The following is a 26,738-nucleotide window of genomic DNA, read 5'->3' on the forward strand; positions in this document are numbered from 1 at the left end:
CATTTTCCAGCTATGAGATCTCAGGCAAATTTGCTTATTCTCTTTGGGTTAAGATAATATTACCTACCTATTAAGATTGTTGTGAGGGTTAAAATGAGACAATATGTAAAATATTTAGGAGTATATGGTTCAGAGTATTAGATAAATGGTTTATAGCACAAAAATAATATTTGTTACTATTTATAGTACTAAATACTATGTAAATAAACATTATATACATACTATTATATACAAAAGAAGGGAATGCAGCTAGGAATTCTATTATTATTATTATTATTATTATTATTATTATTACCACCAAGGATTGAACCTAGAGGAACTTTACCACTGAGCCGAATCCCCGATCTTATTTATTAATTAATTTATTTATTTTTGAGACAGGGTCTTGCTAAGTTGCTTGAGGCTGGCTTTGAATTTATGATCCTCCTACCTCAATCTCCTGTGCCGCTGGGATTACAGGTGTATACCACTATGCCCAGAACAGCTAGGAATTCTACACGTACACAAGAATTCTAAGGATGTTGTTTTCCTATTTTGTTTAAAAATATTTTCTCTGTTCTTCAAAATAAAAAATTCTTATCAAAAATAATTCTTACTTAATGTTTTGATATTTTCCTTAACAGGTTTCTTACTACTCTTATAATGCTGTTTCCTTAGTAATGGGCTTCAGTTCATAATATAATTTACCCTAGGGTAGCAGTTCTTGACCTCAGTGCACTAACTCAAACATGGGGTTTTTCAAATTCATATGCCTAGATTCCATAGCCAGGAGGATTCTAGTTACATAACAATCATATGAGCAATAGAAATAACTCTTATATACCTTTTACCTAGCTTAACCAATTTTTAACATTTTTGCTACTTCACTTTATTATTTTCTCTTTATAGACACAGACATCAGTTTTTCTGAACTGTTTTAGAGAAGGTTGCATAAATCATGCCTTGATGCTTCAGTTTATGTTTCCTAAGAACAAGAATATACTCATATTCATTATACACTTATCAAGTTCAGGAAATTTAACATTGATGTGATACTTTATACAATCTTCAGTCCATATATCCAGTTTCTTAATTATCCCAGTAATATCCTGTATAGCAATTTTTTCCTAGTACAGGATCCTTTTCATATACTGCATGTAGATATTTTCTTTAACCTGAAATTATTACTCAGTCTTTCTTTGGCGTTCTTTATAGCATTGGAATCCTAAAGAAAAAAATTCTATTGTTTTATGGACTCCATTTGTGTTTCTTTGATATTTTACAATTGAATTATGTATTTTGGGTGGAATACAATGTAATTGATTTTGTGTCTGTCTCAGGGTGTCACATCCAGAGACGCATGTGTTTGTTTGCCTTTTATTGTCAATGCTAATTTTGTCATTTGCTTAAAGTACTGTAAGATTTCTTAAGTTCTTTTTGCAAGCAATGAGTAACATGTGGGACGATACTTTGAGACTATAAAAATTGCATTCTTTATCAGACTCCATTCAGCATCCACTGGTAATTCTTCTCTGAAGGTTGTAAAGTGGTGATTTTTCTAACTTCATTATTCTTTCTATTAGTCATCATTGTACTGCTAAGAAAGACCTACCTCCTCTTCTTTATTTATGTATTTATTTATTTTTTAATTTTTTATTGTTGGTTGTTCAAAACATTACAAATTTCTTGATATATCATATTTCACACTTTGATTCAAGTGGGTTATGAACTCCCATTTTTATCCCATATACAGATTGCAGAATTACATCAGTTACACATCCATTGATTTACATATTGCCATACTAGTGTCTGTTGTGTTCTGCTGCCTTTCATATCCTCTACTATCCCGCCCTCCCCTCCCCTCCCCTCTTCGCTCTCTACCCCCTTTACTGTCATTCATTTCTCCCCCTTGTATTATTTTTCCCTTTCCCCTCACTTCCTCTTGTATGTACTTTTTTTTTTTATTGTTGGCTGTTCAAAACATTACATAGTTCTTGATATATCATATTTCACAATTTGATTCAAGTGGGTTATGAGCTCCCATTTTTACCCCATATACAGATTGCAGAATCACATCAGTTGCACATCCATTGATTTACATATTGCCATACTCGTGTCTGTTGTATTCTGCTGCCTTTCCTATCCTCTACTATCCCCCCTCCCCTCCCCTCCCCTCCCCTCTTCTCTCTCTGCCCCCTCTACTGACATTCGTTTGTCCCCCTTGTATTATTTTTCCCCTTCCCCTCACTTCCTCTTGTATGTACTTTTGTATAACTCTGAGGGTCTCCTTCCATTTCCATGCATTTTCCCTTCTCTCTCCCTTTCCCTCCCACCTCTCATCCCTGTTTAATGTTAATCTTCTTCTCATGCTCTTCGACCCTACTCTGTTCTTAGTTACTCTCCTTATATCAAAGAAGACATTTGGCATTTGTTTTTTAGGGATTGGCTAGCTTCACTTAGCATAATCTGCTCTAATGCCATCCATTTCCCTGCAAATTCTATGATTTTGTCATTTTTTAATGCAGAGTAATACTCCATTGTGTATAAACGCCACATTTTTTTTAACCATTCCTCTATTGAAGGGCATCTAGGTTGGCTCCACAGTCTTGCTATTGTGAATTGTGCTGCTATGAACATGGATGTAGCGGTGTCCCTGTAGCATGCTCTTTTTAGGTCTTTAGGGAATAGACCGAGAAGAGGAATAGCTGGGTCAAATGGTGGCTCCATTCCCAGCTTTCCAAGAAATCTCCATACTGCTTTCCAAATTGGCTGCACCAATTTGCAGTCCCACCAGCAACGTACAAGTGTACGCTTTTCCCCACATCCTCGCCAGCACTTGTTGTTGTTTGACTTCATAATGGCTGCCAATCTTACTGGAGTGAGATGGTATCTTAGGGTGGTTTTGATTTGCATTTCTCTGACAGCTAGAGATGGTGAGCATTTTTTCATGTACTTGTTGATTGACTGTATGTCCTCCTCTGAGAAGTGTCTGTTCAGGTCCTTGGCCCATTTGTTGATTGGGTTGTTTGTTCTCTTATTGTCTAATTTTTTGAGTTCTTTGTATACTCTGGATATTAGGGCTCTATCTGAAGTGTGAGGAGTAAAGATTTGTTCCCAGGGTGTAGGCTCCCTATTTACCTCTCTTATTGTTTCTTTTGCTGAGAAAAAACTTTTTAGTTTTAGTAAGTCCCATTTGTTGATTCTAGTTATTAACTTTTGTGCTATGGGTGTCCTATTGAGGAATTTGGAGCCTGACCCCACCGTATGTAGATCGTAGCCAACTTTTTCTTCTATCAGATGGCGTGTCTCTGATTTGATATCAAGCTCCTTGATCCATTTTGAATTAACTTTTGTGCATGGTGAGAGAAAGGGATTCAGTTTCATTTTGTTGCATATGGATTTCCAGTTTTCCCAGCACCATTTGTTGAAGATGCTATCCTTCCTCCATTGCATGTTTTTATCCCCTTTATCAAATATAAGATAGTTGTAGTTTTGTGGATTGGTTACTGTGTCCTCTATTCTGTACCATTGGTCCACCCGCCTGTTTTGGTACCAGTACCATGCTGTTTTTGTTACTATTGCTCTGTAGTATAGTTTGAAGTCTGGTATCGCTATACTGCCTGATTCACACTTCCTGCTAAGCATTGTTTTTGCTATTCTGGGTCCTTTATTTTTCCATATGAATTTCATGATTGCTTTCTCTATTTCTACAAGAAATGCCGTTGGGATTTTGATTGGCATTGCATTAAACCTATAGAGAACTTTTGGTAATATCGCCATTTTGATGATGTTAGTTCTGCCTATCCATGAACAGGGTATATTTTTCCATCTTCTAAGATCTTCTTCTATTTCTCTCTTTAGGGTTCTGTAGTTTTCATTGTATAAGTCTTTCACCTCTTTTGTTAGGTTGATTCCCAAGTATTTTATTTTTTTTGAAGATATTGTGAATGGAGTGGTTGTCCTCATTTCCATTTCAGAGGATTTGTCGCTGATATACAGGAATGCCTTTGATTTATGCATGTTGATTTTATATCCTGCCACTTTGCTGAATTCATTTATTAGCTCTAATAGTTTCTTTGTAGACCCTTTTGGGTCCACTAGGTATAGAATCATGACAACTGCAAATAGTGATAATTTAAGTTCTTCTTTTCCTATTTTTATGCCTTTAATTTCTTTCGTCTGTCTAATTACTCTGGCCAGTGTTTTGAGAACTAGGTTGAACAGAAGTGGAGAGAGAGGGCATCCCTGTCTTGTTCCAGATTTTAGAGGGAATGCCTTCAATTTTTCTCCATTCAGAATGATGCTAGCCTGAGGCTTAGCATAAATTGCTTTTACAATATTGAGGTATTTTCCTATTATCCCTAGTTTTTCTAGAGTTTTGAACATAAAGGGATGCTGTACTTTGTCGAATGCTTTTTCCGCATCTATCGAGATTATCATATGGTTCTTATTTTTAAGTCTATTGATGTGGTGAATAACATTTATTGATTTCCGTATATTGAACCAGCCTTGCATCCCAGGGATGAATCCTACTTGATCATGGTGCACAATTTTTTTGATATGTTTTTGTATCCGATTCGCCAGAATTTTATTGAGGATTTTTGCATCTAGGTTCATTAGAGATATTGGTCTGTAGTTTTCTTTCTTTGAAGTGTCTTTGTCTGGTTTAGGTATTAGGGTGATGTTGGCCTTGTAGAATGAATTTGGAAGTTCTCCCTCTTTTTCTATTTCCTGAAGTAGCTTGAAAAGTATTGGTATTAGTTCCTCTTTAAAGGTTTTGTAAAACTCTGCTGTATACCAATCTGGTCCTGGGCTTTTCTTAGTTGGTAGTCTTTTGATGGTTTCTTCTATTTCCTCAATTGATATTGGTCTGTTTAGGTTGTCTATATCCTCCTGACTCAATCTGGGCAGATCATATGACTTAAGAAATTTATTGATGCCTTCACTATCTTCTAATTTATTGGAGTATAAGGATTCAAAATAATTTTTGATTATCTTCTGTATTTCTGAAGTGTCTGTTGTGATATTGCCTTTTTCATCCCGTATGCTAGTAATTTGAGTTCTCTCTGTTCTTCTCTTCGCTAGCATGGCTAAGGGTCTGTCGATTTTGTTTATTTTTTCAAAGAACTAACTTTTAGTTTTGTCAATTTTTTCAATTGTTTCTTTTGTTTCGATTTCATTAATTTCAGCTCTGATTTTAATTACTTCTTGCCTTCTACTTCTTTTGCTGTTGTTTTGCTCTTCTTTTTCTAGGATTTTGAGATGAAGTATGAGATCATTTATTTTTTGGTTTTTTGTTTTTTTAAGGAATGAACTCCACGCAATGAATTTTCCTCTTAGAACTGCTTTCAATGTGTCCCATAGATTCCGATATGTTGTGTCTGTGTTTTCATTTATCTCTAAGAATTTTTTAATTTCCTCCTTGATGTCTTCTATAACCCATTGATCATTCAGTAACCTATTGTTCATTCTCCAAGTGATGTATGCTTTTTCCTTCCTTCTTTTATCGTTGATTTTCAGTTTCATTCCATTATGATCAGATAAGATGCATGGTATTATCTCTACTCCTTTATATTGTCTAAGAGTTGCCCTGTGACGTAATATATGATCTATTTTTGAGAAGGATCCATGTACTGCTGAGAAAAAAGTGTAACTGCTTGATGTTGGGTGGTATATTCTATATATGTCAATTAAGTCTAGGTTATTAATTGTGTTATTGAGTTCTATAGTTTCCTTATTCAACTTTTGTTTGGAAGATCTGTCCAGTGGCGAGAGAGGTGTGTTGAAGTCTCCCATGATTATTGTGTGGTGGTCTATTAGACTCTTGAACTTGAGAAGAGTTTGTTTGATGAACATAGCTGCACCATTGTTTGGGGCATATATATTTATGATTGTTATGTCTTGTTGGTGTATGGTTCCCTTAAGCAGTATGTAGTGTCCCTCTTTATCCCTTTTGTTTAACTTTGGCTTGAAATCTATTTTATTTGATATGAGTATGGACACTCCTGCTTGTTTCCAAAGTCCATATGAGTGATATGATTTTTCCCAACCTTTCACCTTCAGCCTATGTATGTCTTTTCCTATCAAATGCGTCTCCTGTAGGCAGCATATTGTTGGGTCTTGTTTTGTGATCCATTCTACTAGCCTGTGTCTCTTAATTGGTGAGTTTAAGCCATTAACATTTAGGGTTATTATTGAGATATGGGTTGTTCTTCCAGCCATATTTGTTTATTCATGTTACTAAACATGGTTTGTTTTCCTCTTTGATTATTTTTCCCCCCTTTACTGTCCTACCTCCCACTGTTGGTTTTCATTGTTATTTTCCATTTCCTCTTCCTGTAATGTTTTGCCAAGGATGTTTTGAAGAGATGGTTTTCTAGCTGCAAATTCTTTTAACTTTTGTTTATCGTGGAAGGTTTTAATTTCATCTTCCATCCTGAAGCTTAATTTCGCTGGATACACAATTCTTGGTTGGAACCCATTTTCTTTCAGTGCTTGAAATATGTTATTCCAGGATCTTCTAGCTTTCAGAGTCTGTGTTGAAAGATCAGCTGTTATCCTGATTGGCTTACCCCTAAATGTAATCTGCTTCCTTTCTCTTGTAGCTTTTAAAATTCTCTCCTTATTCTGTATGTTGGGCATCTTCATTTTAATGTGTCTAGGTGTGGGTCTCTTATGATTTTGCACATTCGGCGTCCTGTAGGCTTCTAGGATTTGGGATTCTGTCTCATTCTTCAAGTCTGGGAAGTTTTCTCGTATTATTTCATTGAATAGATTGCTCATTCCTTTGGTTTGGACCTCTATACCTTCCTGTATCCCAATGACTCTTAAGTTTGGTCTCTTAATGTTATCCCATATTTCTTGGATGTTCTGCTCATGGTTTCGTAACAGTCTTGCTGAGCTGTCTATGTTCTTTTCAAGTTGAAATACTTTGTCTTCATTGTCTGATGTTCTATCTTCTAAGTGTTCTACTCTGCTGGTAGTATTCTCCATTGAGTTTTTAAGTTTGTTTATTGCTTCCTGCATTTCTAGGATTTCTGTTTGTTTGTTTTTTATGACCTCTATCTCCCTGTATAGTTGATCCTTTGCTTCCTGGATTTGTTTGTGTAATTCATTGTCGAAGTGATCTTTCATTGTCTGATTTTGCTGTTTAATGTCTTCCTTGATACTCCAGATCATCTGAAGCATGTATATCCTGAATTCTTTATCTGACATTCCATCTGCTGCAGCTGTTACCTCTTCTAAAGTTGAGTTGACCTGCATTGCTTGTGGTCCTTTCTTTCCTTGTCTTTTCATACTGCTTGCGTTTCTTTCTGCTTGGTGAAACTGCTGTGTTTTTGAAATGTTTTTTTCCCCTATATATTTATATTGCTCTTGTATAGTTGAAAAGTCTCCCTTGCAGGGTCGGGCGGCGGTCTGCCTACCTTGCAGGCGCGGGCGGCGGCTCTGCTCTCTCCTTACTCCAATTGGGGTGTCGTGACTACCACGCCGGCAGGTCACTGGGCCTGTTCCGGGCGCGGGCGGCGGCTCTGTTCTGCCCCTACTCCAACTGGGGTGACGAGTGTACCATGCCTGCAGGCCACCGGGCCTGATCCGCCGGTCGGTTGCAGGTCTGCCTACCCTGCAGGCGTGACGGCCGCTCTGCTCTGCCCCCCCTCCAATTGGTGTGACTTGTCTACCACACCCGCGGACCACTGGGCCTGTTCCGGGCGCGGGCAAAGGCTCTGTTCTGTTCCTACTCCAATTGGGGTGACGTGCCTACCACCCCGGCCGGCCGCTGGGCCTGTTCCACCAGTCGGTCGCAGGTCTGTCTACCTTGCGGGCACGGGCGGCAGCTCTTCTCTGCCCCTACTCCAAATGGGGTGACGTGTCTGTCGCACCAGCAGGCCACTGGGCCTGTCCCGCTGGTTGGTCGCAGGTCTGCCCACCTTTCGGGCACGTGTGGCGGCTCTGCTCTGCCCCTACTCCAATTGGGGTGTCGTGACTACCCCGCCGGCAGGTCGCTGGGCCTGTTCCTGGCACGGGCAGCGACTCTGCTCTGCCCCTACTCCAATTGGGGTGACGTGTGTACCACGCCGGCAGGCTCCTGGGCCTGATCTGCCGGTCTGTCGCAGGTCTGCCTACCTTGCAGCCGCAGGCGGCGGCTCTGCCCTGCCCCTCCTACCACGCCTGCGGACCACTGGGCCTGATCTGCAGGTTGGTCGCAGGTCTGCTCACCCTGCGGGCACGGGTGGCAGTTCCGCTCCGCCCCCACTCCAATTGGGGTCACGTGACCATCACACCGGCGGGGCCTGATCTGGGTGCGGGCGAAGGCTCTGCTCTGCCCCTACTCCAGTTGGGGTGACATGTGTACCACGCTGGCAGGCCGCTGGGCCTGACCCGCCAGTCTGTCGCAGGTCTGCTTACCTTGCAGGCACGGGCGGCGGCTCTGCCCTGCCCCTCCTACCACGCCCGTGTACCACTGGGTCGCGGGTCTGCCCACCTTGCGGGCGCGGGTGGCGGCTCCGCTCCGCCCCCTCTCCAATTGGGGTCACGCGACCACCACGCCAGCGCTCCGCTGGGCCTGCTCCGGGCGCGGGCGGCGGCCCGGCTCCTCCCCTCTGGCTCGACAACAAATCGAGAGAGACTCGGGTGTCTGTGCCTCACCCTCCCTACCAGGAGACCAACTGTTTCTGTCGCCGCTGGTATTGATGAAGTTCTCTCCTCCGCCGCTTTCTGATGACATCAGATCTCTGCCATGTTGGTATCCTATGCGAATGGCAGCATTTCGTTCCCTTTGCCAGGTAACCAAAGCAACTGGTGATTCCTGACCGGCCCTCCACAGGACCCGGACCAAGAAGCAGTTTCCGCGGGCTCCTTAGCCCTGGGCCAGAGCAGTTCTGGGAGCTGGAACTTGGCCACTCCGTGCTCGGTGTATGCTCTGATAAGAGCAGGCTCCAAGAAGCAGTTTCCGCGGGCTCCTTAGCCCTGGGCCAGGGCAGTTCCGGGAGCCGGAACTCGGCCGCTCTGTGCTCAGTGTGTGCTCTGATAAGAGCAGGCTCCAAGCAGCAGTTTCCGCGTATTTATGTATTTATTGATCATCCATGTAGACTGGGGGATTTTTTTTATGTGATGGATCATATTACTGTCATTTTGATGCCCACATTGACCCATATTTGGTCAACAGGAGCTACCTTCAGATCAGCTCCAAATTTCATTTTTACATTATCTCATTGCTTTTGTTTTGTTTTCATTTGCTTTTAGCTCAATGGACATTGATAATCCACATTAAGAAACACTGCATTAGGAGTTTCTTGATGGCCCACAAGTGGGTCCTGAGTGGACTGAAAAGATGAAAGTTGGGGGAAAATGCATCTTTTTTTTTCAATTGTAGACACACACAGACACAATGCCTTTATTTATTTATTTTTTATGTGGTACTGAGGATCAAACCCAGTGACTAACGTGTGCTAGGCAAGCACTCTGCCACTAAACCACAACCCCAGCCCACATCTTTTTTTTATATATATATTATAGTATCACACAGCTTTCAGTGGGTACCTACTATGGGCAAACCCACAAAATATTTACCATAATTCTTGTGCAGATGTTTTGGCCACACTTTTAATGATTGAACATCTTTGAGACAATAAAATGTGGATTCATAGATGTGTGGGCCCTCATAGGACTGATGGTTCTTGATTTAGGGGAATTGATTTGATAGTCATTATAGTGGGCCAATTATAATTATTAAGAGGGTCATGGAGAGGAATAGTTTCTTGGTGGTTCTTCAGATTTTTTTGGAGAAAGTGCTAAAATTTGCCTGGTAAATGATAGGGGTTGAGATGGATGTCTAAACATTCTAGACATGTGGTGTATATGTATTGAGAGGAGAGATTGTGGTCTACTGTTCCATATACACATATTATTTCATTTAATTCTCACAAAAATCGTAAAAGTAGGAAAATTTTTATCTTTCTAATATAGGAAAAGGAAACAGCGAGCCACTGATGTTAACCCACTGATATTTTATTACTCATTTTACTCTGTATTTTTCCCTTTCTTACTCTATGTTTTGGAGTCCCAGACGTCTTGGGCATTTTGCAAAGTATATAAGCTTCTGCTATCTTTCTGCACTTCTCCAGATCATCTTCCTTTTTTTCTACATGACTTCATTGGAAACCACTCCTCCTCCCACTTTTCATGTTACACCAATATGTTGAAATCTTTTTTCATGGTAGTTACTGTTTACTCCACAAAGGGAACATTAGCTAATTAAGAAGCTCTGTGCAATCTTCTGGGTAAATATTTTTCAAAGGTTTTGTTAATTTTTGAATAATTCTGAATCTTATTACTTTCATTTACATCATCCTATTACTATGCTGCTATGCCACAACAGCATAGGACTTTAGGATAGAAAGTTAAGTTTAAGTTTGAAATGTAAAATATGATAATAAATCAACCAAAATATGAAATTCTTATGCAGGAGATTAAATTAATAAAATGGCTATTGTTCAGTTCATGTGATGCATTCCTTAGAACTAAGTATTTAGGATTACTCAATTTGATTACCAGTTCCTCACTCAATAGTCATTAATATAAGGCTTCAGAGTTTCTTGTCCACTACTGTGCTTCATGAGTGTGTTTGTGGGCAGTGTGGAATTGAACATGAATATTTTGCTCTTAAATCAAAATAGTATTTAATGACTCTGAGACTGATCAGGATTAACTGATCACAACAGTAGTCAAGTAATGCTCCTTATAGGCATGTTTGCAAATTCTAGGAAAGTAGAAGTTTTCAAATCTCATTCATTTGGCTGTTTGACCATTGTAAATATCTCTGTATTTTCTGTAGGAGCAATGATTCAGTAGTTAGTAATTCAGTGTTTTCACTGAATTTTATAAAACACAGCTAAAATGAATAATAAGAATAAATTTTATTTCTAATATTTATACATGAAATACACTAGTTATTATTTCTCTTTTAAAAGTGAAGAATTTTTTTCCAGGAAAGCATTATCCATTTCCCTCAACCTATTTGTAGTGAACATATAAGTTACCAGCAGTAACTTCACCACAAAAATTCATATTAAAACAGAACTGATGGAGGTGGGGATGTGGCTCAAGCAGTAACGCGCTCGCCTGGCATGCGCGCGGCACTGGGTTTGATCCTCAGCACCACATAAAAATAAAGATGTTGTGTCCACTGAAAAATAAATATTAAAAAATTCTCTCTCTCTCTCTCTCTCTCTCTCTCTCTCTCTCTCTCCCCTCTCCTCTCCTCTCCTCTCTCTCTCTCTCTCTCTCTCTCTCTCTAAAAAATGATTTCAAATACAAAAACTTCTGTGTTCATTTTTTTTTCAATTTGGAATTCTTTATATATTCAGTGATTCAACTATTCAGTGACTTTTTTTAACCAAATAATTGCTATGAGTGACAGCACTATATCTTTTATAATATTATGTATGCTTCAGTAAAAATTCTTATACCAAGATTTTATTAAAACTTGGCAATTCTAAAAATGCCATACCTTGAAATCAAGTTTTGTTTAGTTCAATAATGCAACAACCCAGCATTAACTGCATAATTTAGATCTCTTCATGTTCCATATCATATTTTGAATCTCAATTTTAAAGCCAGAAGTTGACAGATGACTAATGATAGCACAAGAACCTGTTTCAAGATATTGCTATTGGAATCATTGTCAGGCATATTGACTTTTGAATCTTTTTGTGGAATTCACAACCTTTTTTTAAAGGGCTTTTTTCCCCCCGTGGGTGAGTATTGGTCATTGAAAAACAAATTGCATTTACCAAACCAAACAAAACCCAAAAATACTTGGCCAAAATATAAGAATAATTAAAAGAGATTAGGAATTTGTGTGTATAATCCCTACAAACCTAGGCAAGTATAAACATAAATAACTTTATTCAGCAGGCAAAACCTCAGAATAGCTAAAGTATTTTAATACATTTTATGAAAGTGTTCGTCATAAGCCAAAATGATTCTGACAAAAGAAAGTAATACCTAACGTGTGTTGATTGTTAGGCATAAAATGAATCTTGTAGACATCATCTCCAGTACAACAGCCTTTTGAGCTTTAGGTATTATTATTTTTCCACATTACATGTGTAAAAGCTACAATTTAGAGTCAAGTATCCCATAAGTAACCTTGCAGTTCTCTTTGAGCCTCAACTCTCCACCCTCCCCATCATTTTTTTTTTTTTTTAAGAAATAGCAACTGGCCCTTTACCTCTTTCTACCTGCTGGATGCTTTCTGAATCACATTATCCAGTGCTTAATTTAAATGATCCTCATTAAAGTCCAGAGCCTAGGGAAATCACCCTGGTTTTTTGTTCCTAGCAACAGCCCTAACAACAGCTGCTTAAACATATGCCACTAAAAAGATGCTATAGAGGAAGTACATGAAAGTTATTATTAAATATCTTAAATATTAAGATTTCAGACACCATAGTTACCATGTTTGCTTACTTACCTTTAGTGGTGCAAAATAGAAAAATGAATTTAGTTATTTAGAATAACAGATACACTAGATGAAACTAGCAACACATGTGATACCTAGGTATTTTCCTGCTGTTAAACCAAAAAAACATGAAAATAAAATACCTTTTTTATGATTGTGAGTCTTAAAATGTTACATTTGTGTCAAAATTAAGTGTGCTTATTTTATAATGTAATATGGCCTATTTAAATATTAAGAGAATTGAAAACTCTCTATGAATTTTTGTTGGCATTCTATATTTTTTTGCTATTAATTTTTTTAAATCAACTCCATAGTTTTGCCTTTTCCAGAATGTTGTAAAATTGAGGTCATAGCTTCATATGGGATTCTTTTATTTACTAATATGCATTTAAGTTTTCTTCATGACTTTTCATGGCTTGATAGCTCATTTCTTTTTAGTGCTGAGTAGTATTCCATTATATGTATGTACCATAGTTTATACACTCACCTACTTAAGCACATCTTTCTTGCTTCCAAGTTTTGGTAATGATAAATAAAGCTACTATGAACATACATGTGCAGATTTTTTGTAGTTTTCAACTAATTTGGGTAAGTACCAAAAAGTATGAATGAATGCTGGATCATATGATAAAACTATGTTTGATTTTGTAAGAAACTGCCAATTGTCTTCCAAAGTAACTGTGTCTTTTTACATTCCTATAAATCCTTGCTAGAATTTGCTATTGCCAGTGTTTTGAATATACCATTCTAACAGTTATGTAATATTATCTCATTGTTTTAATTTGCAGTCTCCTAATGACATAGGATGTTGAGTGTCTTCTTGTCATTTGTAGTCTTCTTTGGTGAGGTGTCTATTGAGATGTTTTTTCCTAAACAGGAAAAAGAACAAAAAATTTACTAGACTCCTACTGAGATCTTTTCCCCATTTTTAAGTGGTTTATTTCTTATTGGGGGGTTTAAAGCATTCTTTGTATATTTTGGATTATTGCCCTTTATTATATATATGTTTTTGCAAAGATTTTTCTCCCAGTCTGTGGTTTGTCCTTCCATTTTCTTAATAGTATGTGGTTTTTAAGCATTAAATTTTTAAAGCTGAACTCATAATTTAAGAACTGATACCATTATAGTGGTATGCATGGTAGGTAACGAAAGGTTAGTTTTTGTGCCTTCTGTGTTTTAAAATCACTAATATATTCTTTTTTTCTTAACCTCCTACTTCAACATGCACACATATATGCCACCATTTTGTAGCTTAAGCTGCTAGAATTTCAAGCAGTTCAATGTAAGAAGGAGTAGTTAAAATTAATAATTTTTCTTGTTTGGATCAACAAGTAACCTAATGTGATAGTCATTGTCCAGATAATAGCCCGTAATTTAGTAAATATACATGTGGATTATTCCTTTTTAAATATTAAGAAAATAATATCTTTGACATTCTTTTAAGGTCTACTCAATTTTCAAGTTATTCCTAAGAATTTTCAGAGTTTCTAGCCAGCAGTGTTGTAGTTTTTGTTTGCTTGTTTGTTCATTTGTTTGTTGTTTGTTCTTGTTTCATCTTTCTGAGAGTTTTTTTTTTCTTTTTTCTTAACAAAACTATAAGTTCAAGTAATGCTATGAATGGATTTGACAATGTTAATGATTTTATGTAAAAATCAGTATTTTTTTTCCAAATTTTTGAAACACAAACAGGTATTAGTAGTCAACTTGGGTTAATAAAGCAAGAATATTTTGTTTGAAAGAGTGATCATGAAAGGAATTACCTGTATTAAAAGCTATTCCTTATTTAGGTTTTTTTTTAATAAAGTTATTACTCAGGAAAAACTGCTTATTTTAAAGACAAGATCAAATAAGAAATCTAGGCCACTTGTTTTCTAAGTATCTGTATATTACAGTCCAATATCTGTAACTGAAAAATTTAGAGCTGCTCTGGTGGCAAGTCAAATGGAGGTGAGGGAGACTAGAGCACACCTTCTTATTTTGCTTTTCCCCAGGTACCTCAGGGGAATCCATGGAGCCATGTGGAGAAGTATTGGAAAAATAGTCTAAATTATGATTTTTATTTTAAAGCAACAACAAAATAAAATAGTCCACTGTTACTAAGCAATTTATCATGGAGTTCTAGGTGTCTAATTTATAAGGTTTCCAAATTAGACTTCAGGGCCTATGTTACATTTTATTACAGTCTACAACATAAGTGTAGACTGGCAAGAATTAAACGAAAAGCCTGTTTCACAGCTGTTATGCATCTGGGAGTTTGGTTAAAAGGGGCTAGTTTAGCTTAGCCCGAATTGTGATAAAAAGCAGGGTCTGGAGGCCTTTTAACTAAAGTCCTGTGCTCTGATCAGAGCTGTATTTAATACTGGTCCATAAGTCCACATAATTATAATTTGTAAGAGTCTTTAGAACATCAGTAACTTTTAAATCTTACCATATGAAAAATGATTTTGTCACCTGTGGACTTAAAAGAGTTAGCAAGCTGGGAAAAAGGTGATGATCACACGAAATATTTCTGAAACTTTCTCCATCCAACTTTTGTACTTTAAATGTTCAACTATTCTTTGTAATATACTACTGGTTTTACTAGTCTTTAATGAGGAACTTTAATTCTGATAAGTGAATGCTTCATGTTAAATTTGTTGTACTACTGGGAAAGATGTTTTACTTTTTTAATGTTACCATTATTACATTCTGGCTTTTTCTCAGTCTTGCAGATGGGTCAAGGGCTGTGGAGAGTGGCCAGAAACCAGCAGCTACAACAGGAAGGCTATAGTGAGCAAGGCTACCTCACCAGAGAGCAGAACAGGAGAATGGCTGCAAGCAACATTTCTAACACCAATCATCGTAAACAAGTCCAAGGAGGCATTGATATATATCATCTTTTAAAAGCAAGGAAATCTAAAGAACAAGAAGGATTCATTAACTTGGAAATGTTGCCTCCTGAGCTAAGTTTTACCATCTTGTCCTATCTGAATGCAACTGACCTCTGCTTGGCTTCATGTGTTTGGCAGGACCTTGCTAATGATGAACTCCTCTGGCAAGGGTAAGTTAAACCCACCAATATTTGATTCAGATCTCTCTAAACGTAATCAGGCTTAATGTTCTTCTTGTAAAAAAAAAAAAAAAAAAAAAAAAAAATATATATATATATATATATATATATATATATATATATATATATAAAATAAATTTTTTTCACTTTGGCTTGTACTTTGAATTGCACTTTATTAAACCTGAAAAAAATAGAGAAAGTTATCATTAACAGTCAAATTTGATATTGAGAAAAGAAAGATAGTAGAAAGGAAAATGGATCAATGACTTTACAGTGAAAAGAGAGGTTATAAATTTCAGTTTGTTATAAATCAGAAATTTCCAGCTTATTCTAAAAGTACAACAAAGTTCTGAACTGAGAATTTATAATTCAGAACCTGGAGTCTTCACATCCTCTCTGTCGTTTGTGCTTCCCACAGGTATCCCATCTGAAAAACAGGCATACCTAAACATCAATAAATAATCCTCAGATGTTAATGGTTTCCAAGGGAGTACATGTGTATGTTTTTTTTAATATTTATTTTTTAGATGTAGATGGAAATGACACCATGCCTTTATTTTTATGTGGTGCTGAGGATCGAACCCGGGTCCCGCCCGTGCTAGGCGAGCACTCTACCGCTGAGCCACAATCCTAACCCACATGTGTATATTTTTAGTTATACATTTTTTATCAAAGGTGCTTATTAGCATAAACTTTAGCTGGTGAAAATTTCATCTACTTTTTATTTTTTATAACCATTTCATCAATACAGTAGGAAAAAAATTAGAAAGCAAGGGGATAAACAGTCTATTTGCTTAAAATGGATAATAGAAATTTTAGTGACTATTATACCAGTTTAAATTAAATTACAAATCTAGGAACATTTGGAAGTATAGAGTCTGTAATTGAACCTAAGTTACTTCTTAAATAGCACTACATACTTAAAAAAAAATCATAGGTCCTTGTGGTTTGTTTCTTTTGGGTCCTGAAAATGTTACCAAACATAGGAGAATTTTGGGATCTCAGACTTTCTAGCATTCTTTACCAAAGTTTATTTAAGTTGCATTGTTTTAAAAATGGAATTTCATAATAACAAAGAGCATATCTAGAAATAAAAATATTTTTAAAACTAAATAATTTCTTTTTTTAAAATAAATATATTGATATTTTTATTATTGTTGTTTTATCTCTAGATTAATTGTCTTTAAATGGTAAAGAAATTTGTTTGTGCTATTAAAAATGTGAAATAAACATGTTGAATCTCAAGAACATAAGTATAGAACAGTTTTTAAAAAAAAAATGGTAACAGTATTGTGAATACAATACAAAGTGTCAGCCATAGTTCAACTGTCATTTCCACCAACATTGAAGAGAATATCCAGGAAGCACTTTGAAAAGAGCTTTCAAAGCCATCTGAAATCTTATTAATCATTATTAACGTATTAATTCCCTCAATTAGATTCCCAGTTAACTGGGAATCTAATTGAGGGAATTAATACGTTAATCTAAATTGTCAAACTTTAGTAAAAAGGTATTTCCAGTAGTGAAATTTCTAATGTTAGCCTTCCTAATGTTACATAATTATAGTATAAAATAACACAGGTCATTTCTCAGCTTATGAATAGATAAAATCTTTAGTTTGGTATTGTTATGCTTTCAGTGCCTTGTCATAGTGAAGGTATTATATGAGAGGAAATTCTGTTAGAAGTGTTTGATATAAGTCATAAGTTTTAATCACCTATGAACTTATGAGGGAATTAAATACTTTAAAATTAGCTCATTCTTTGTAATATTTTTCTACATTTTAACATTCCTCTCAAACTTAATTTGTTTTCCTACATTTGAACTTGAAAAAAGCTCATTTCTAAGCTTATCTGAACTCAAGCAGAATTTTTCATTTGAAGTTTAAATCTGGATGGTGTATCTCCAAAAGAAATGCTTTATTGTTTGCCATATAGTTATGCCTATATCTATGACATTTGATTTTTCTTATTAATAAATTGTTTCTATTTGAAATTAAAGGTTGGCTGGGTTTTTAACTTTGAATATGTTGAATATTTGTTGATGTTGGGAGATTATTGCTTTCACATAGCTTAGTTATAAAACTCAGAAGCTGATTTCTAAACAATTAAAATCAGTGATTTCATTTGGTTAGTAAAAGTAATGCCAGGATATAAATTAACTATTAAGAGGATAGTGTCAAATCAAGTATTTTACCCATTTATCCTCGAAATTTCTGATGTTATGGACTAAAACAATAACTTTTTTCACATTTTTCTCTGCTCTGTGTGTGTGTGTGTGTGTGAGAGAGAGAGAGAGATAGAGAGAGAGAGAAAGGGGGAGAGAGAGAGAGAGAGAGAAAGGGAGAGAGAAAGGGAGAGGAAAGGAAAAGAAGGAAATTTGAGGCAGAAATCAATAATGAATATTAGAGGGTGAAACTGTTTTCTCTCAACAAGTTGCAGATATTTTGAACATACACATAAAAATTTACATTTTTGAGGCAAAGACTCCAGAATTTCCATGCATTCATAAGAAGACAAAAATTGAGCTTTCAGATAACAACCTATAGTTATTACCTCTGTACAGAGTCGGAAACCACTATACTGGTCTGCAGAAAATAGTGTATTTTTAGATGCAAACAGTATTTTAGATTCTATAGACTTTTAAAATAATCATTTATCATTGTAATAGTAAAGAATCAGTGTGTTTGAAAAACTGTATTAACAGTCGTGCTTAACATTACATTTTTGATGTATTAAAGTTGTAACATTACAATTGCTATGTTTAGTTTGTCTGTTAATATATGCATTTTTGAAAAAGCAAAAGATTATTTCCCTACCCAACAATTTTCCCACCCGACCCCAAACCCCATTTATTTTTATTTCACAGTAGGGCATAGGTACCTAATATATTCCATTTAGAATCTTGATTAAGATTTCAAGCTGTGGAGTAAGACTCATTGTGTTCAAATCCTGCCTGTATACTTTATTAGCTGTGTGACTTTGGACAACTTTTTTGTCTTTTTGTTTTTTATCTATTGCACCAACATCAGGATTGTTGAGAGAGTTGAGTAAATTAGTACAATTGAAATACTTAAAATAGTGCCTAGCATCTAGTAAGCACTTTCAGTTATTATTACTATTATTGATACTTATTTTAAACTTCAGGTAGTATTTATGAACATTATTAATCTTTGTAACTTAAATTTTTAGGTTCTATGAAAATTGCCAAATTTAAGGCACTTATCATGTTTGATAAATAAAAAATCAAATATAAAATTAAAAATTTTAAACTTTAGAGCTACAAGATCTAATTTTATATTATTTAATATTTCTCTTTTATCATATTCATGCATATTTAGGAAATTAAATGCAATAACTTTTTGTCTCATTTTCTTTTATTTTTCAGGTTGTGCAAATCCACTTGGGGTCACTGTTCCATTTACAATAAGAATCCACCTCTAGGATTTTCTTTTAGAAAACTGTATATGCAGCTGGATGAAGGTAGCCTTACCTTTAATGCCAACCCCGATGAGGTAAGTGAAAAATGTGAATATTTGAGTCATGTGAACTTTATTGCTATCTTGCTGCAGCTTTCTAACATAACAAATTTGCAGGTAAAACAAGTAATTGAACATACCTTTTCAATCACTAAGAAGCCTCGTAGTTTAATTATTACTATATGACATAGTCATTTTCCTTTACTATATCTTGTTCTACTCTTTCTACTTGCTCACTTTGTATGACAGCATCCATGACATTTGCAGTCCTCTTCTGATCTTTTAGAGATACTTATTACTGGAGAATATGACATTTTGATAATTAGAACATGGAATAGGTTCATCAAATGTTGTCTATGCATTTTCTGTTTATTGTTTGTTTACTAGTGATACACTTTTATCATAATCACAGATAACATCATTCTAGTTTCCAACATCAAAATATTGTCTTTAATTGATGCCTATAAGTCTTTGTTGACATAAAAAGTACTTAGAGATTGTTATAAAATTGAAAAATTTTATATTGATCATTTAATTATTTCTTAAAATGTAATAATGATCAAAATGTGAAGCCAGTTCTTCTACTCTTTTTTTCCTATTCTCATTTTAATTTATTCTGAAAAAGTTCTAATTTTCAGAATTGTTTAAATACCTACTACACTAATTCTTTGAAATCTAAGTAGAAATTATTCAATGCTCAAAATTAATACTTCCAGGAGTATTATTTTCTATGGAAAAATATTAACTAGACAAATCTTTTAAATTAAAAAAAAAACAACTTTTTTATTTGTTTATAGAAGTCTTAAGGACTATTTAGGGATGAGAATGTAGCATAGTGATGGGGTACTTACTTAACACATATCAGGCCCTGAGTTTAGTTTCCACTACCCCAAGGAAAAAACAAAGGACTCATTAAATCATGCAGCTAAGCATGTTCTAAAATTAGGGAATTGATTTTTGTTATAATTAGGGAAATATTTCTCCCATGTAAATATTTTTATCTTGAACAGAAATACTGATTTTATAAATGTACATATAATAATACTAGTGACAGCATATTTTTAAATTGATTTTCACTTATTGCATATAGTTTCTTTTTTTGTTAAATTTTTCTTGTACACATGAAAAATCAAATAAAGTTTCATTGCTAACAAATTTACAAATTTTAAAACCTGGTGTAATATTGAAATTCAGATATTTGTTCTCTTTCCTCTCTCTACTATTCTAAGAGGTGAGAGAAAATTGATACTCTTAATGAAAATAGAATGATTCATTGGAAGTTAAAGTTTAAATTATATATTTAGAATGAATATAATATTGTTTTTTAGAACCTAATGATCATTCTTAAGAAAGGCAAATGAATGGATAAATTATTTATCATAAGTTGTTTTAATATTTATTATTTTATTGTTAATTTTTCTGATACCCTTTATTATTGAAAAAAAAAAAACACTTGTTTTTACTTTGTTTTGGTCAAATCTGTTCTTTTCCTTGTAAACATATGGGAACAATGAGCTAGTCATCTTTTTTATCTTACACTGTGGCTTATCTTCTCCATTCAAGAAATTCTGCTATAGGTAGATAATCAGAGAATGGCATGGTGTCAGAGACTTTATTGTTCTCAACTTGTTATTTAAATTAGACATTACTCATTGCTAATTAAAATAGTTCTCACGATGAATTTTATGACAAGATATATGTTTTGCATCAATCTATTGAGGTAATTGAAGAACTGAGGCAGAATAGTACAGTGTTTAACTCTAGAATATATAGGGATCAGAAGAGGCAGCTCTTGTAAGCCCCAGTCTTTATTTTGCCTAGTTTCTCAAGCCATACTGGATCTCATCACAAATTATATTGATGTTGAGTAAAACTCATATTTGATTGATATGACTTGAAAATGTTGCATTCTAAGGAAAATGTAACTTGGTAAGTACCAAGTTGTAGATTTATAAAGTTGGGAAAAGTTGGATGTAACTGCAGATATTGATTATGGTAAGTAGTCTTTCCTTGCTAAGAGTATCTGTTTTTAAAACAAATCCTAAAGCCATCTTTTTATTCAAATATTAAATATACATATTTATATATACTTATACATATATATCCTCATACACTAAAATATTGACTAGTTTTAAGTATTCACATTGAAAAAGCTAGATGTAAAAATATGATTCCATTTTTGCAGCTACATATATCAGCATATAGCATTCTTGTTATTACCTCCTCTAGAGTATTTGGAGGGGAGGCAGAGACAAGAGGTAAAATTCAAATTCTTTTTTTTTAATCTGACAGTTTTAAATTTTTTAAATCAAAATGTTTGCTAAGAGAGTGGATTGAAGTTATTAATTTAATTATAATTTTTTTGATCATTAGATTTTACTTATCCATCCTACCTTCCATTGCTATTGAGAGTTGGCTGTATTTTCTTTTTCTTTACTTCTTGGCCTGATTTAAAGATATCCTTGAGAATTCCAGAAGTACTGAATTTACCATTTTGAAAGGGCCATATGGTGCTGTCCATAAGTGTAGACTTGAACCACTCAAAGTATGTTGTGGTTCCAGAATTCTGATGTTGTGCTTTATAAATATCAGTAATTAAGCAGGTGTTGTCTGATAGCAAAATAGAATTCTGTCTTTACCAGAATGCACTTAGGATACAAATAGGCAAAACAAGATATTGAAATATATTTAATATGTTCTGAGGAATGAAGGGAAGTGTTTTAATGACTATATTGTATATGTTTGTTACTAATATAAATATATTATAGCCATTTGATTAATTGTTTCAGGTCTTCAAATTGAAAAGTGAAAGGGTTATCCAAAAAGATGTTCTTATGTTGAACTCATCTGTATGAGTCATATGTTAGCCAGGTCATTAGAATGATGTTTGTCAAGGTTTTTGAGTGCTAGAAATCAAGAGTACTTATTGGAGATTGATTTTTCCCCCCACTCACTGGAGCACTGTCATCAGAAATATCATTTTTAGTTCATTTAACTCTGAGCAGTAAATTACTTGGATGATATGTTTAAGTGTAAGTGGTGTTTATTGCAGTTATCTGAGATAAGATGTATATAATTGTTCAGTATTATAAAAAGTCTACTTTTCCATAATTTCTAGTTTTGTACTTAACATTTTAATAGCAAGCATCATTAAAATATTATAAAAATAAGAATACTTACAGCCACAGGGAACAAGAATCTCCAAAGGACACCGTTCATGTCACGGATATGGGTAACCAAACTCCACAGCAACTGCTGGCAGTGGCTCATGGGGTGGGGGAGAACATCTGCACAATTTGTGGTACGATTATCTAGCACGCTGTTGTTATATGCATGACATTGTGATCTCAGCTGTATGTAATGTCTTGATCTTATGCATGAGCTTGTGTACTTAGTGGCAGATGACCACATTCTAGTAAAGGAATGTGCTGAGACCCGTTTCCATTATGTTGTATTTCCCTTGCATGTACAAGTTATGTGTGTTGATTTTATTCTACTAGCAGTATTATAATAAAGTAATTTTACTTACCAACCAGTAACATATATTTCTTGTGCTGTATTTTGTGTTAAAACATTTTCTTGACATATTTTAAATTTAGAGTCTACAAAACTGGCAATGAATATGGTTTAATTTTATTATAGGATTTTTTATTTTAACATTTTTTTTAATATCCTCATGGGGTCAGGTTAACAAAAAGGCCTTTTTCCCCTGTACTCGTACAGAAAGACCTACATGCATACAATTTTTTGCAGTTTACTAGGTTGATCATAGATAAGATCTATTATAAAAGTATTTTAAGTTTGAGCTATATACATATTTTAGATAGAAATCAACATGCAACTTATTTTTAAGATAGCATTTTGTTGTTGTTGTTGAACCAGTGTAAGTATAAACAGGAAATTTGTAGGAGTTCTCCATTATAGAAAGGATCTTCGTACTGATAATGAATCTTCCTTTTTGCTCCAATATACAGCAACAAAATGGTCATTACTTTACTTCATAGCACGGTAACAGTGGTGAGAAGTAACTTTGATTTTTATTCCTATGGATAGAAAACCCTTATTGATATTATCAGAATATACAGATAAGCATTTCTCAAATGTATTCTTCAGGAATACCTTGCTTAAAGAAGTTCCCAAATCTAATAAAATTGAATATGATATGTTATGGTTAATTGGCTTTTATTTACAGCATACCTTTTTAGAGCCTTTAATACACTGATGCACTTCATGACTCTTTAAAAGAGAAATGTCATGTGTAGAATTTTCCAAGTTTATTTGACTATGCACATAGATAGATAGGTTTGTAAAATAGCATTCCAGGAAACACATATTGAGATACACTAGTATAGATCATCTGTAATCTTACTCTTTATAAATGTTAGAATGGTTGAAATACACTATTGTTAATTTATAGCTGTCTGATACAACCTCTTAATGAAAGTCTGTGGATCCATAATTGCTTGGTTTTTTTTTTTTTTTTTTTTTCGGTTATACCTGTAATCTTCTTTCTTATGAAAGTCTGTAGATCTATAACTATTTGCTTTCTTTTCCATAGTCTGTTAGTACTTATTACCAAGTTAAAAAAAAAAAAAAAAAAAAAAAAACCCTGAGAGTTGTGTTTGAGTCCTGACAGACTGAGGTATTTTTTTCATCTTTTCAATTTCTTAAGGAAAATGTTAATTTGGAAAATAAGTGTATGACAATAAACTTGAAAGCAATATCAAATTTAAGCAACAATGTGTAGACCTTAACATAAATGTCCATGTAGAATAATTTGGAATTAATAAATCATTCATTATTAAATCCTCAATATCTCATTCTCTTTCTCTATTAAATCTAAGTGGCTCCTGTTTCCCAAGGGTATTGACAATGAAGACTAACAGGACACTAAGATGCTTTTTATGTTGGAAAATGTACTTGCCTTTTGAGATTTTATTCTTAGTTTTATATATCTAGAAATTTTACTTTATCATTATACCAAAAGTAGATTAGTGTGTCAGGAATAAACTCATAAGTAGTAGAATGTGAGCTAGATTGACAGTGAGATGTATATTCCTTGAATAATGACTGAGAGCATAAAGAAAGATAAATAGAAATTCCTAATCTTTGGCTATTATTTAGAGTCTATTTAGGAATAATTTAGTTCTCAGTTCCCTACACTATGCTGCTTCATTCAACCAGTTTCATGATCTACTTCTGGCCATACCCACTTCTGCCCATATATATCAACTAGGATATTTTTTACTGTAAGCAACAGAACCTAAGCTAATAGTAACTTAGACCATATATATTTGTTTATTTCTAAAGGGTTCTGGAGGGACCCAGAGTAATACAGTGATCTCATTGTGGACCCACTATCTATTGACTTTTACCCTCTTGATAGCAAGATGCCTGCCACAGTCCAAAATACCACATTCTCACATGATCCTGTTTACAGCACAAAGAAGGAGCAGAAAAAGAAGCTTTCTTCTTACATTCCTTAAACGTATTAGGTTAAAAGATTATTCCATAAGTTTTCAATATACTTCTGCTCATTTTCTATGAGCAGAACTAAATCACAAGTACATCAAGAACACTCCTGGACCAATAGAGAGCAGAATAGAAAGGATTTCATGATTGACTTAGACTTATAATTTAGTAACTGATACTGAAATGCTAGAAAAGAGGGAAATGGCATTTGGGAAGGTATCCAAGCATCCATAACACCAATTTAGTTAGTGACCTACTTGCAAAATTTGTGATTCTGTCTCCCTTATTTCTGGTTTGTGTTGGGTCAGAGGCCTTTGGACAAATAGTGACACCAGAAGCACCACCATTTGAATTGGCAGCTGACTCTACCTTTTTGCTATTTAAGCTGTCTGTCACTGACCAAACAGACAAAAAAGAAGGGAGACGATTATGCTGTGCTTGAAGTAGTTCAACCTCATTATCAGAAGGAAATAGCTACTATTGCACAGTGTGGAAAAAGAGAACAACAGAGGTGTAATTCAAGAGATGCCTTTGAATTCCTTCTATATGACTATTTCTATGACAAAAATAATGTTTTAAAACTTAACGATAGACCTACATGATCCTATTACTTTGACTTCTCACTAAAGAAAGAACCTCAACCAACTGAATTGCAGTAGCAGTCCTAGTCTCAAGAGTTAAATATAGCTTATTCTAGCTAATCATGTTAATTCTATTCTGCCTGGCTTCCATGGCATTCACATAATTCAGTTCTGACTCAAGATATTAGAAATGTGTGCAAAGAAAGATTTTCCAGATTTTAAAAAGAAACAAAGGGAAGTAGTATTTGTGTGTGAGAGGTATTAGAAACACAGAATAGAAAACTTGAAAGAAAAATTTGGATCTGAGTTGCCATTCCTGAGCTCAACAACCCTGGAGCCATATTATTTTGGAATTTCTTGTTTTACAAGATAATTTTATTTTTAAAATAAATTTATCCCTGTATTAATTTTGAATTAGGGTCCCTATTGTTTATAATACAAATCAGACTGATGTATTATTATTAGCATTATTACCCAAACTTTTAGGAGTTTGATATGTAATCCTGAATGCAGATTATTTTTAAACATAATTAATGTATCCCCAGATTTGCTGATGAGAATTTAATCAGAGAAAAAAAGAGCTAGTTAACAATGAGAAAAGTCTCTCGTCAAAAAACAGCTTAATTACCTTCTAAGAATTCTTTATCCAAAGGAGCTAAAATGTTCGTGTTCATTGGCCACACCTCTTCTGCTTGATCAGCATTAGTCAAAATGAAAAATTATGCCCCAGATGTTTTCCTATCTGTCTATCCACCTACGTATCTCTCTTTAATCTGATCCTTGAGATGATTTTATGGTTAAGAAGGCAACTTTATTCTTTGTCTATTAGGTCAATTTTATTTCATACTTTGCCCTAACCGTACTCTAGTTTGGTCATCTCCTCCTCCCTTGTCTCCAGTAATCATTGCAACACATGGTTTAGATTAGTTCATAGAAAGATTTGTGGATTCCAAGTAAACTTTTTTTTTTTCTGGTGCTAGGGATCGAACTCAGGGCCTTGTGTATGTAAGGCAAGTACCCTATCAACTGAGCTATATCCCCCCCTCCAAGTAAACCTTTTAGAAGCCTAAAAGAGACAAATTTCCAATAGTTTATTCATTGATCAAATTACCTGATGGATTTTGCTCTTCTTTTCCCAAAATGCTATGAAAGATACTAATTTGCTACCTTATTAGGTGTGAACTTTTAAAAGTTAAATTAGTAGACATTGTATTAATGAACCATGTGTTTATTGCAGAACTGAGAAAGATTTTTTTCTTCATTTAAATTGTGTTACCAGTTTAGATAGAGACATTGTAATGTTGGCTTAGGTATTTTAAGTACATTTCAAAGAAAAATTTATTTTCTTTTTATTTCCTTACCATATGTGACCTGACCACTTTGGTAACTCCAAAATGATTTCTTCTCTCTGATATAATCACAGCTTCAGTGCAGCTTGATATCATTGCCTAGATTTAATGTCTTAAGGTAGGAGTCTTTCATGAGTTTAGCAGTTGCTACTACCACTGTCACAGTATATGTCACTGCAAGATATGACAATATTTTCTCAATTATTGAATGTCATCAAGTCCATTAAACTACAGTTTTTAAAATATGGGAATATGAAAGAAACACTACGTTAAAGGCATTTAAAATCAAAATGTAATATATATTTATCCATAAGATTATATCTTTTTTTCTTTCATATCATAAAATTTTTAGAACTACCTTTTTTAT

General features: G+C 34.6%; 1 protein-coding gene across 1 annotated transcript in view; it reads left to right on the plus strand.

Annotated features, from left to right (window-relative positions):
• Positions 1–26,738, plus strand: part of Fbxo8 (F-box protein 8) — a 60,594-nt gene that overhangs the window by 10,147 nt on the left and 23,709 nt on the right. Inside the window, exons 2-3 of the mRNA XM_027927088.2 lie at positions 15,146–15,482; positions 18,879–19,005. Coding sequence (XP_027782889.1) covers positions 15,154–15,482; positions 18,879–19,005 — 456 coding nt within the window. The 5' untranslated portion in view covers positions 15,146–15,153. The remainder of the gene's footprint in view (positions 1–15,145; positions 15,483–18,878; positions 19,006–26,738) is intronic.

Source organism: Marmota flaviventris, chromosome 3 (assembly GCF_047511675.1).
Source record: "Marmota flaviventris isolate mMarFla1 chromosome 3, mMarFla1.hap1, whole genome shotgun sequence".
In the NCBI taxonomy this organism is placed as follows: Eukaryota; Metazoa; Chordata; class Mammalia; order Rodentia; family Sciuridae; genus Marmota; species Marmota flaviventris.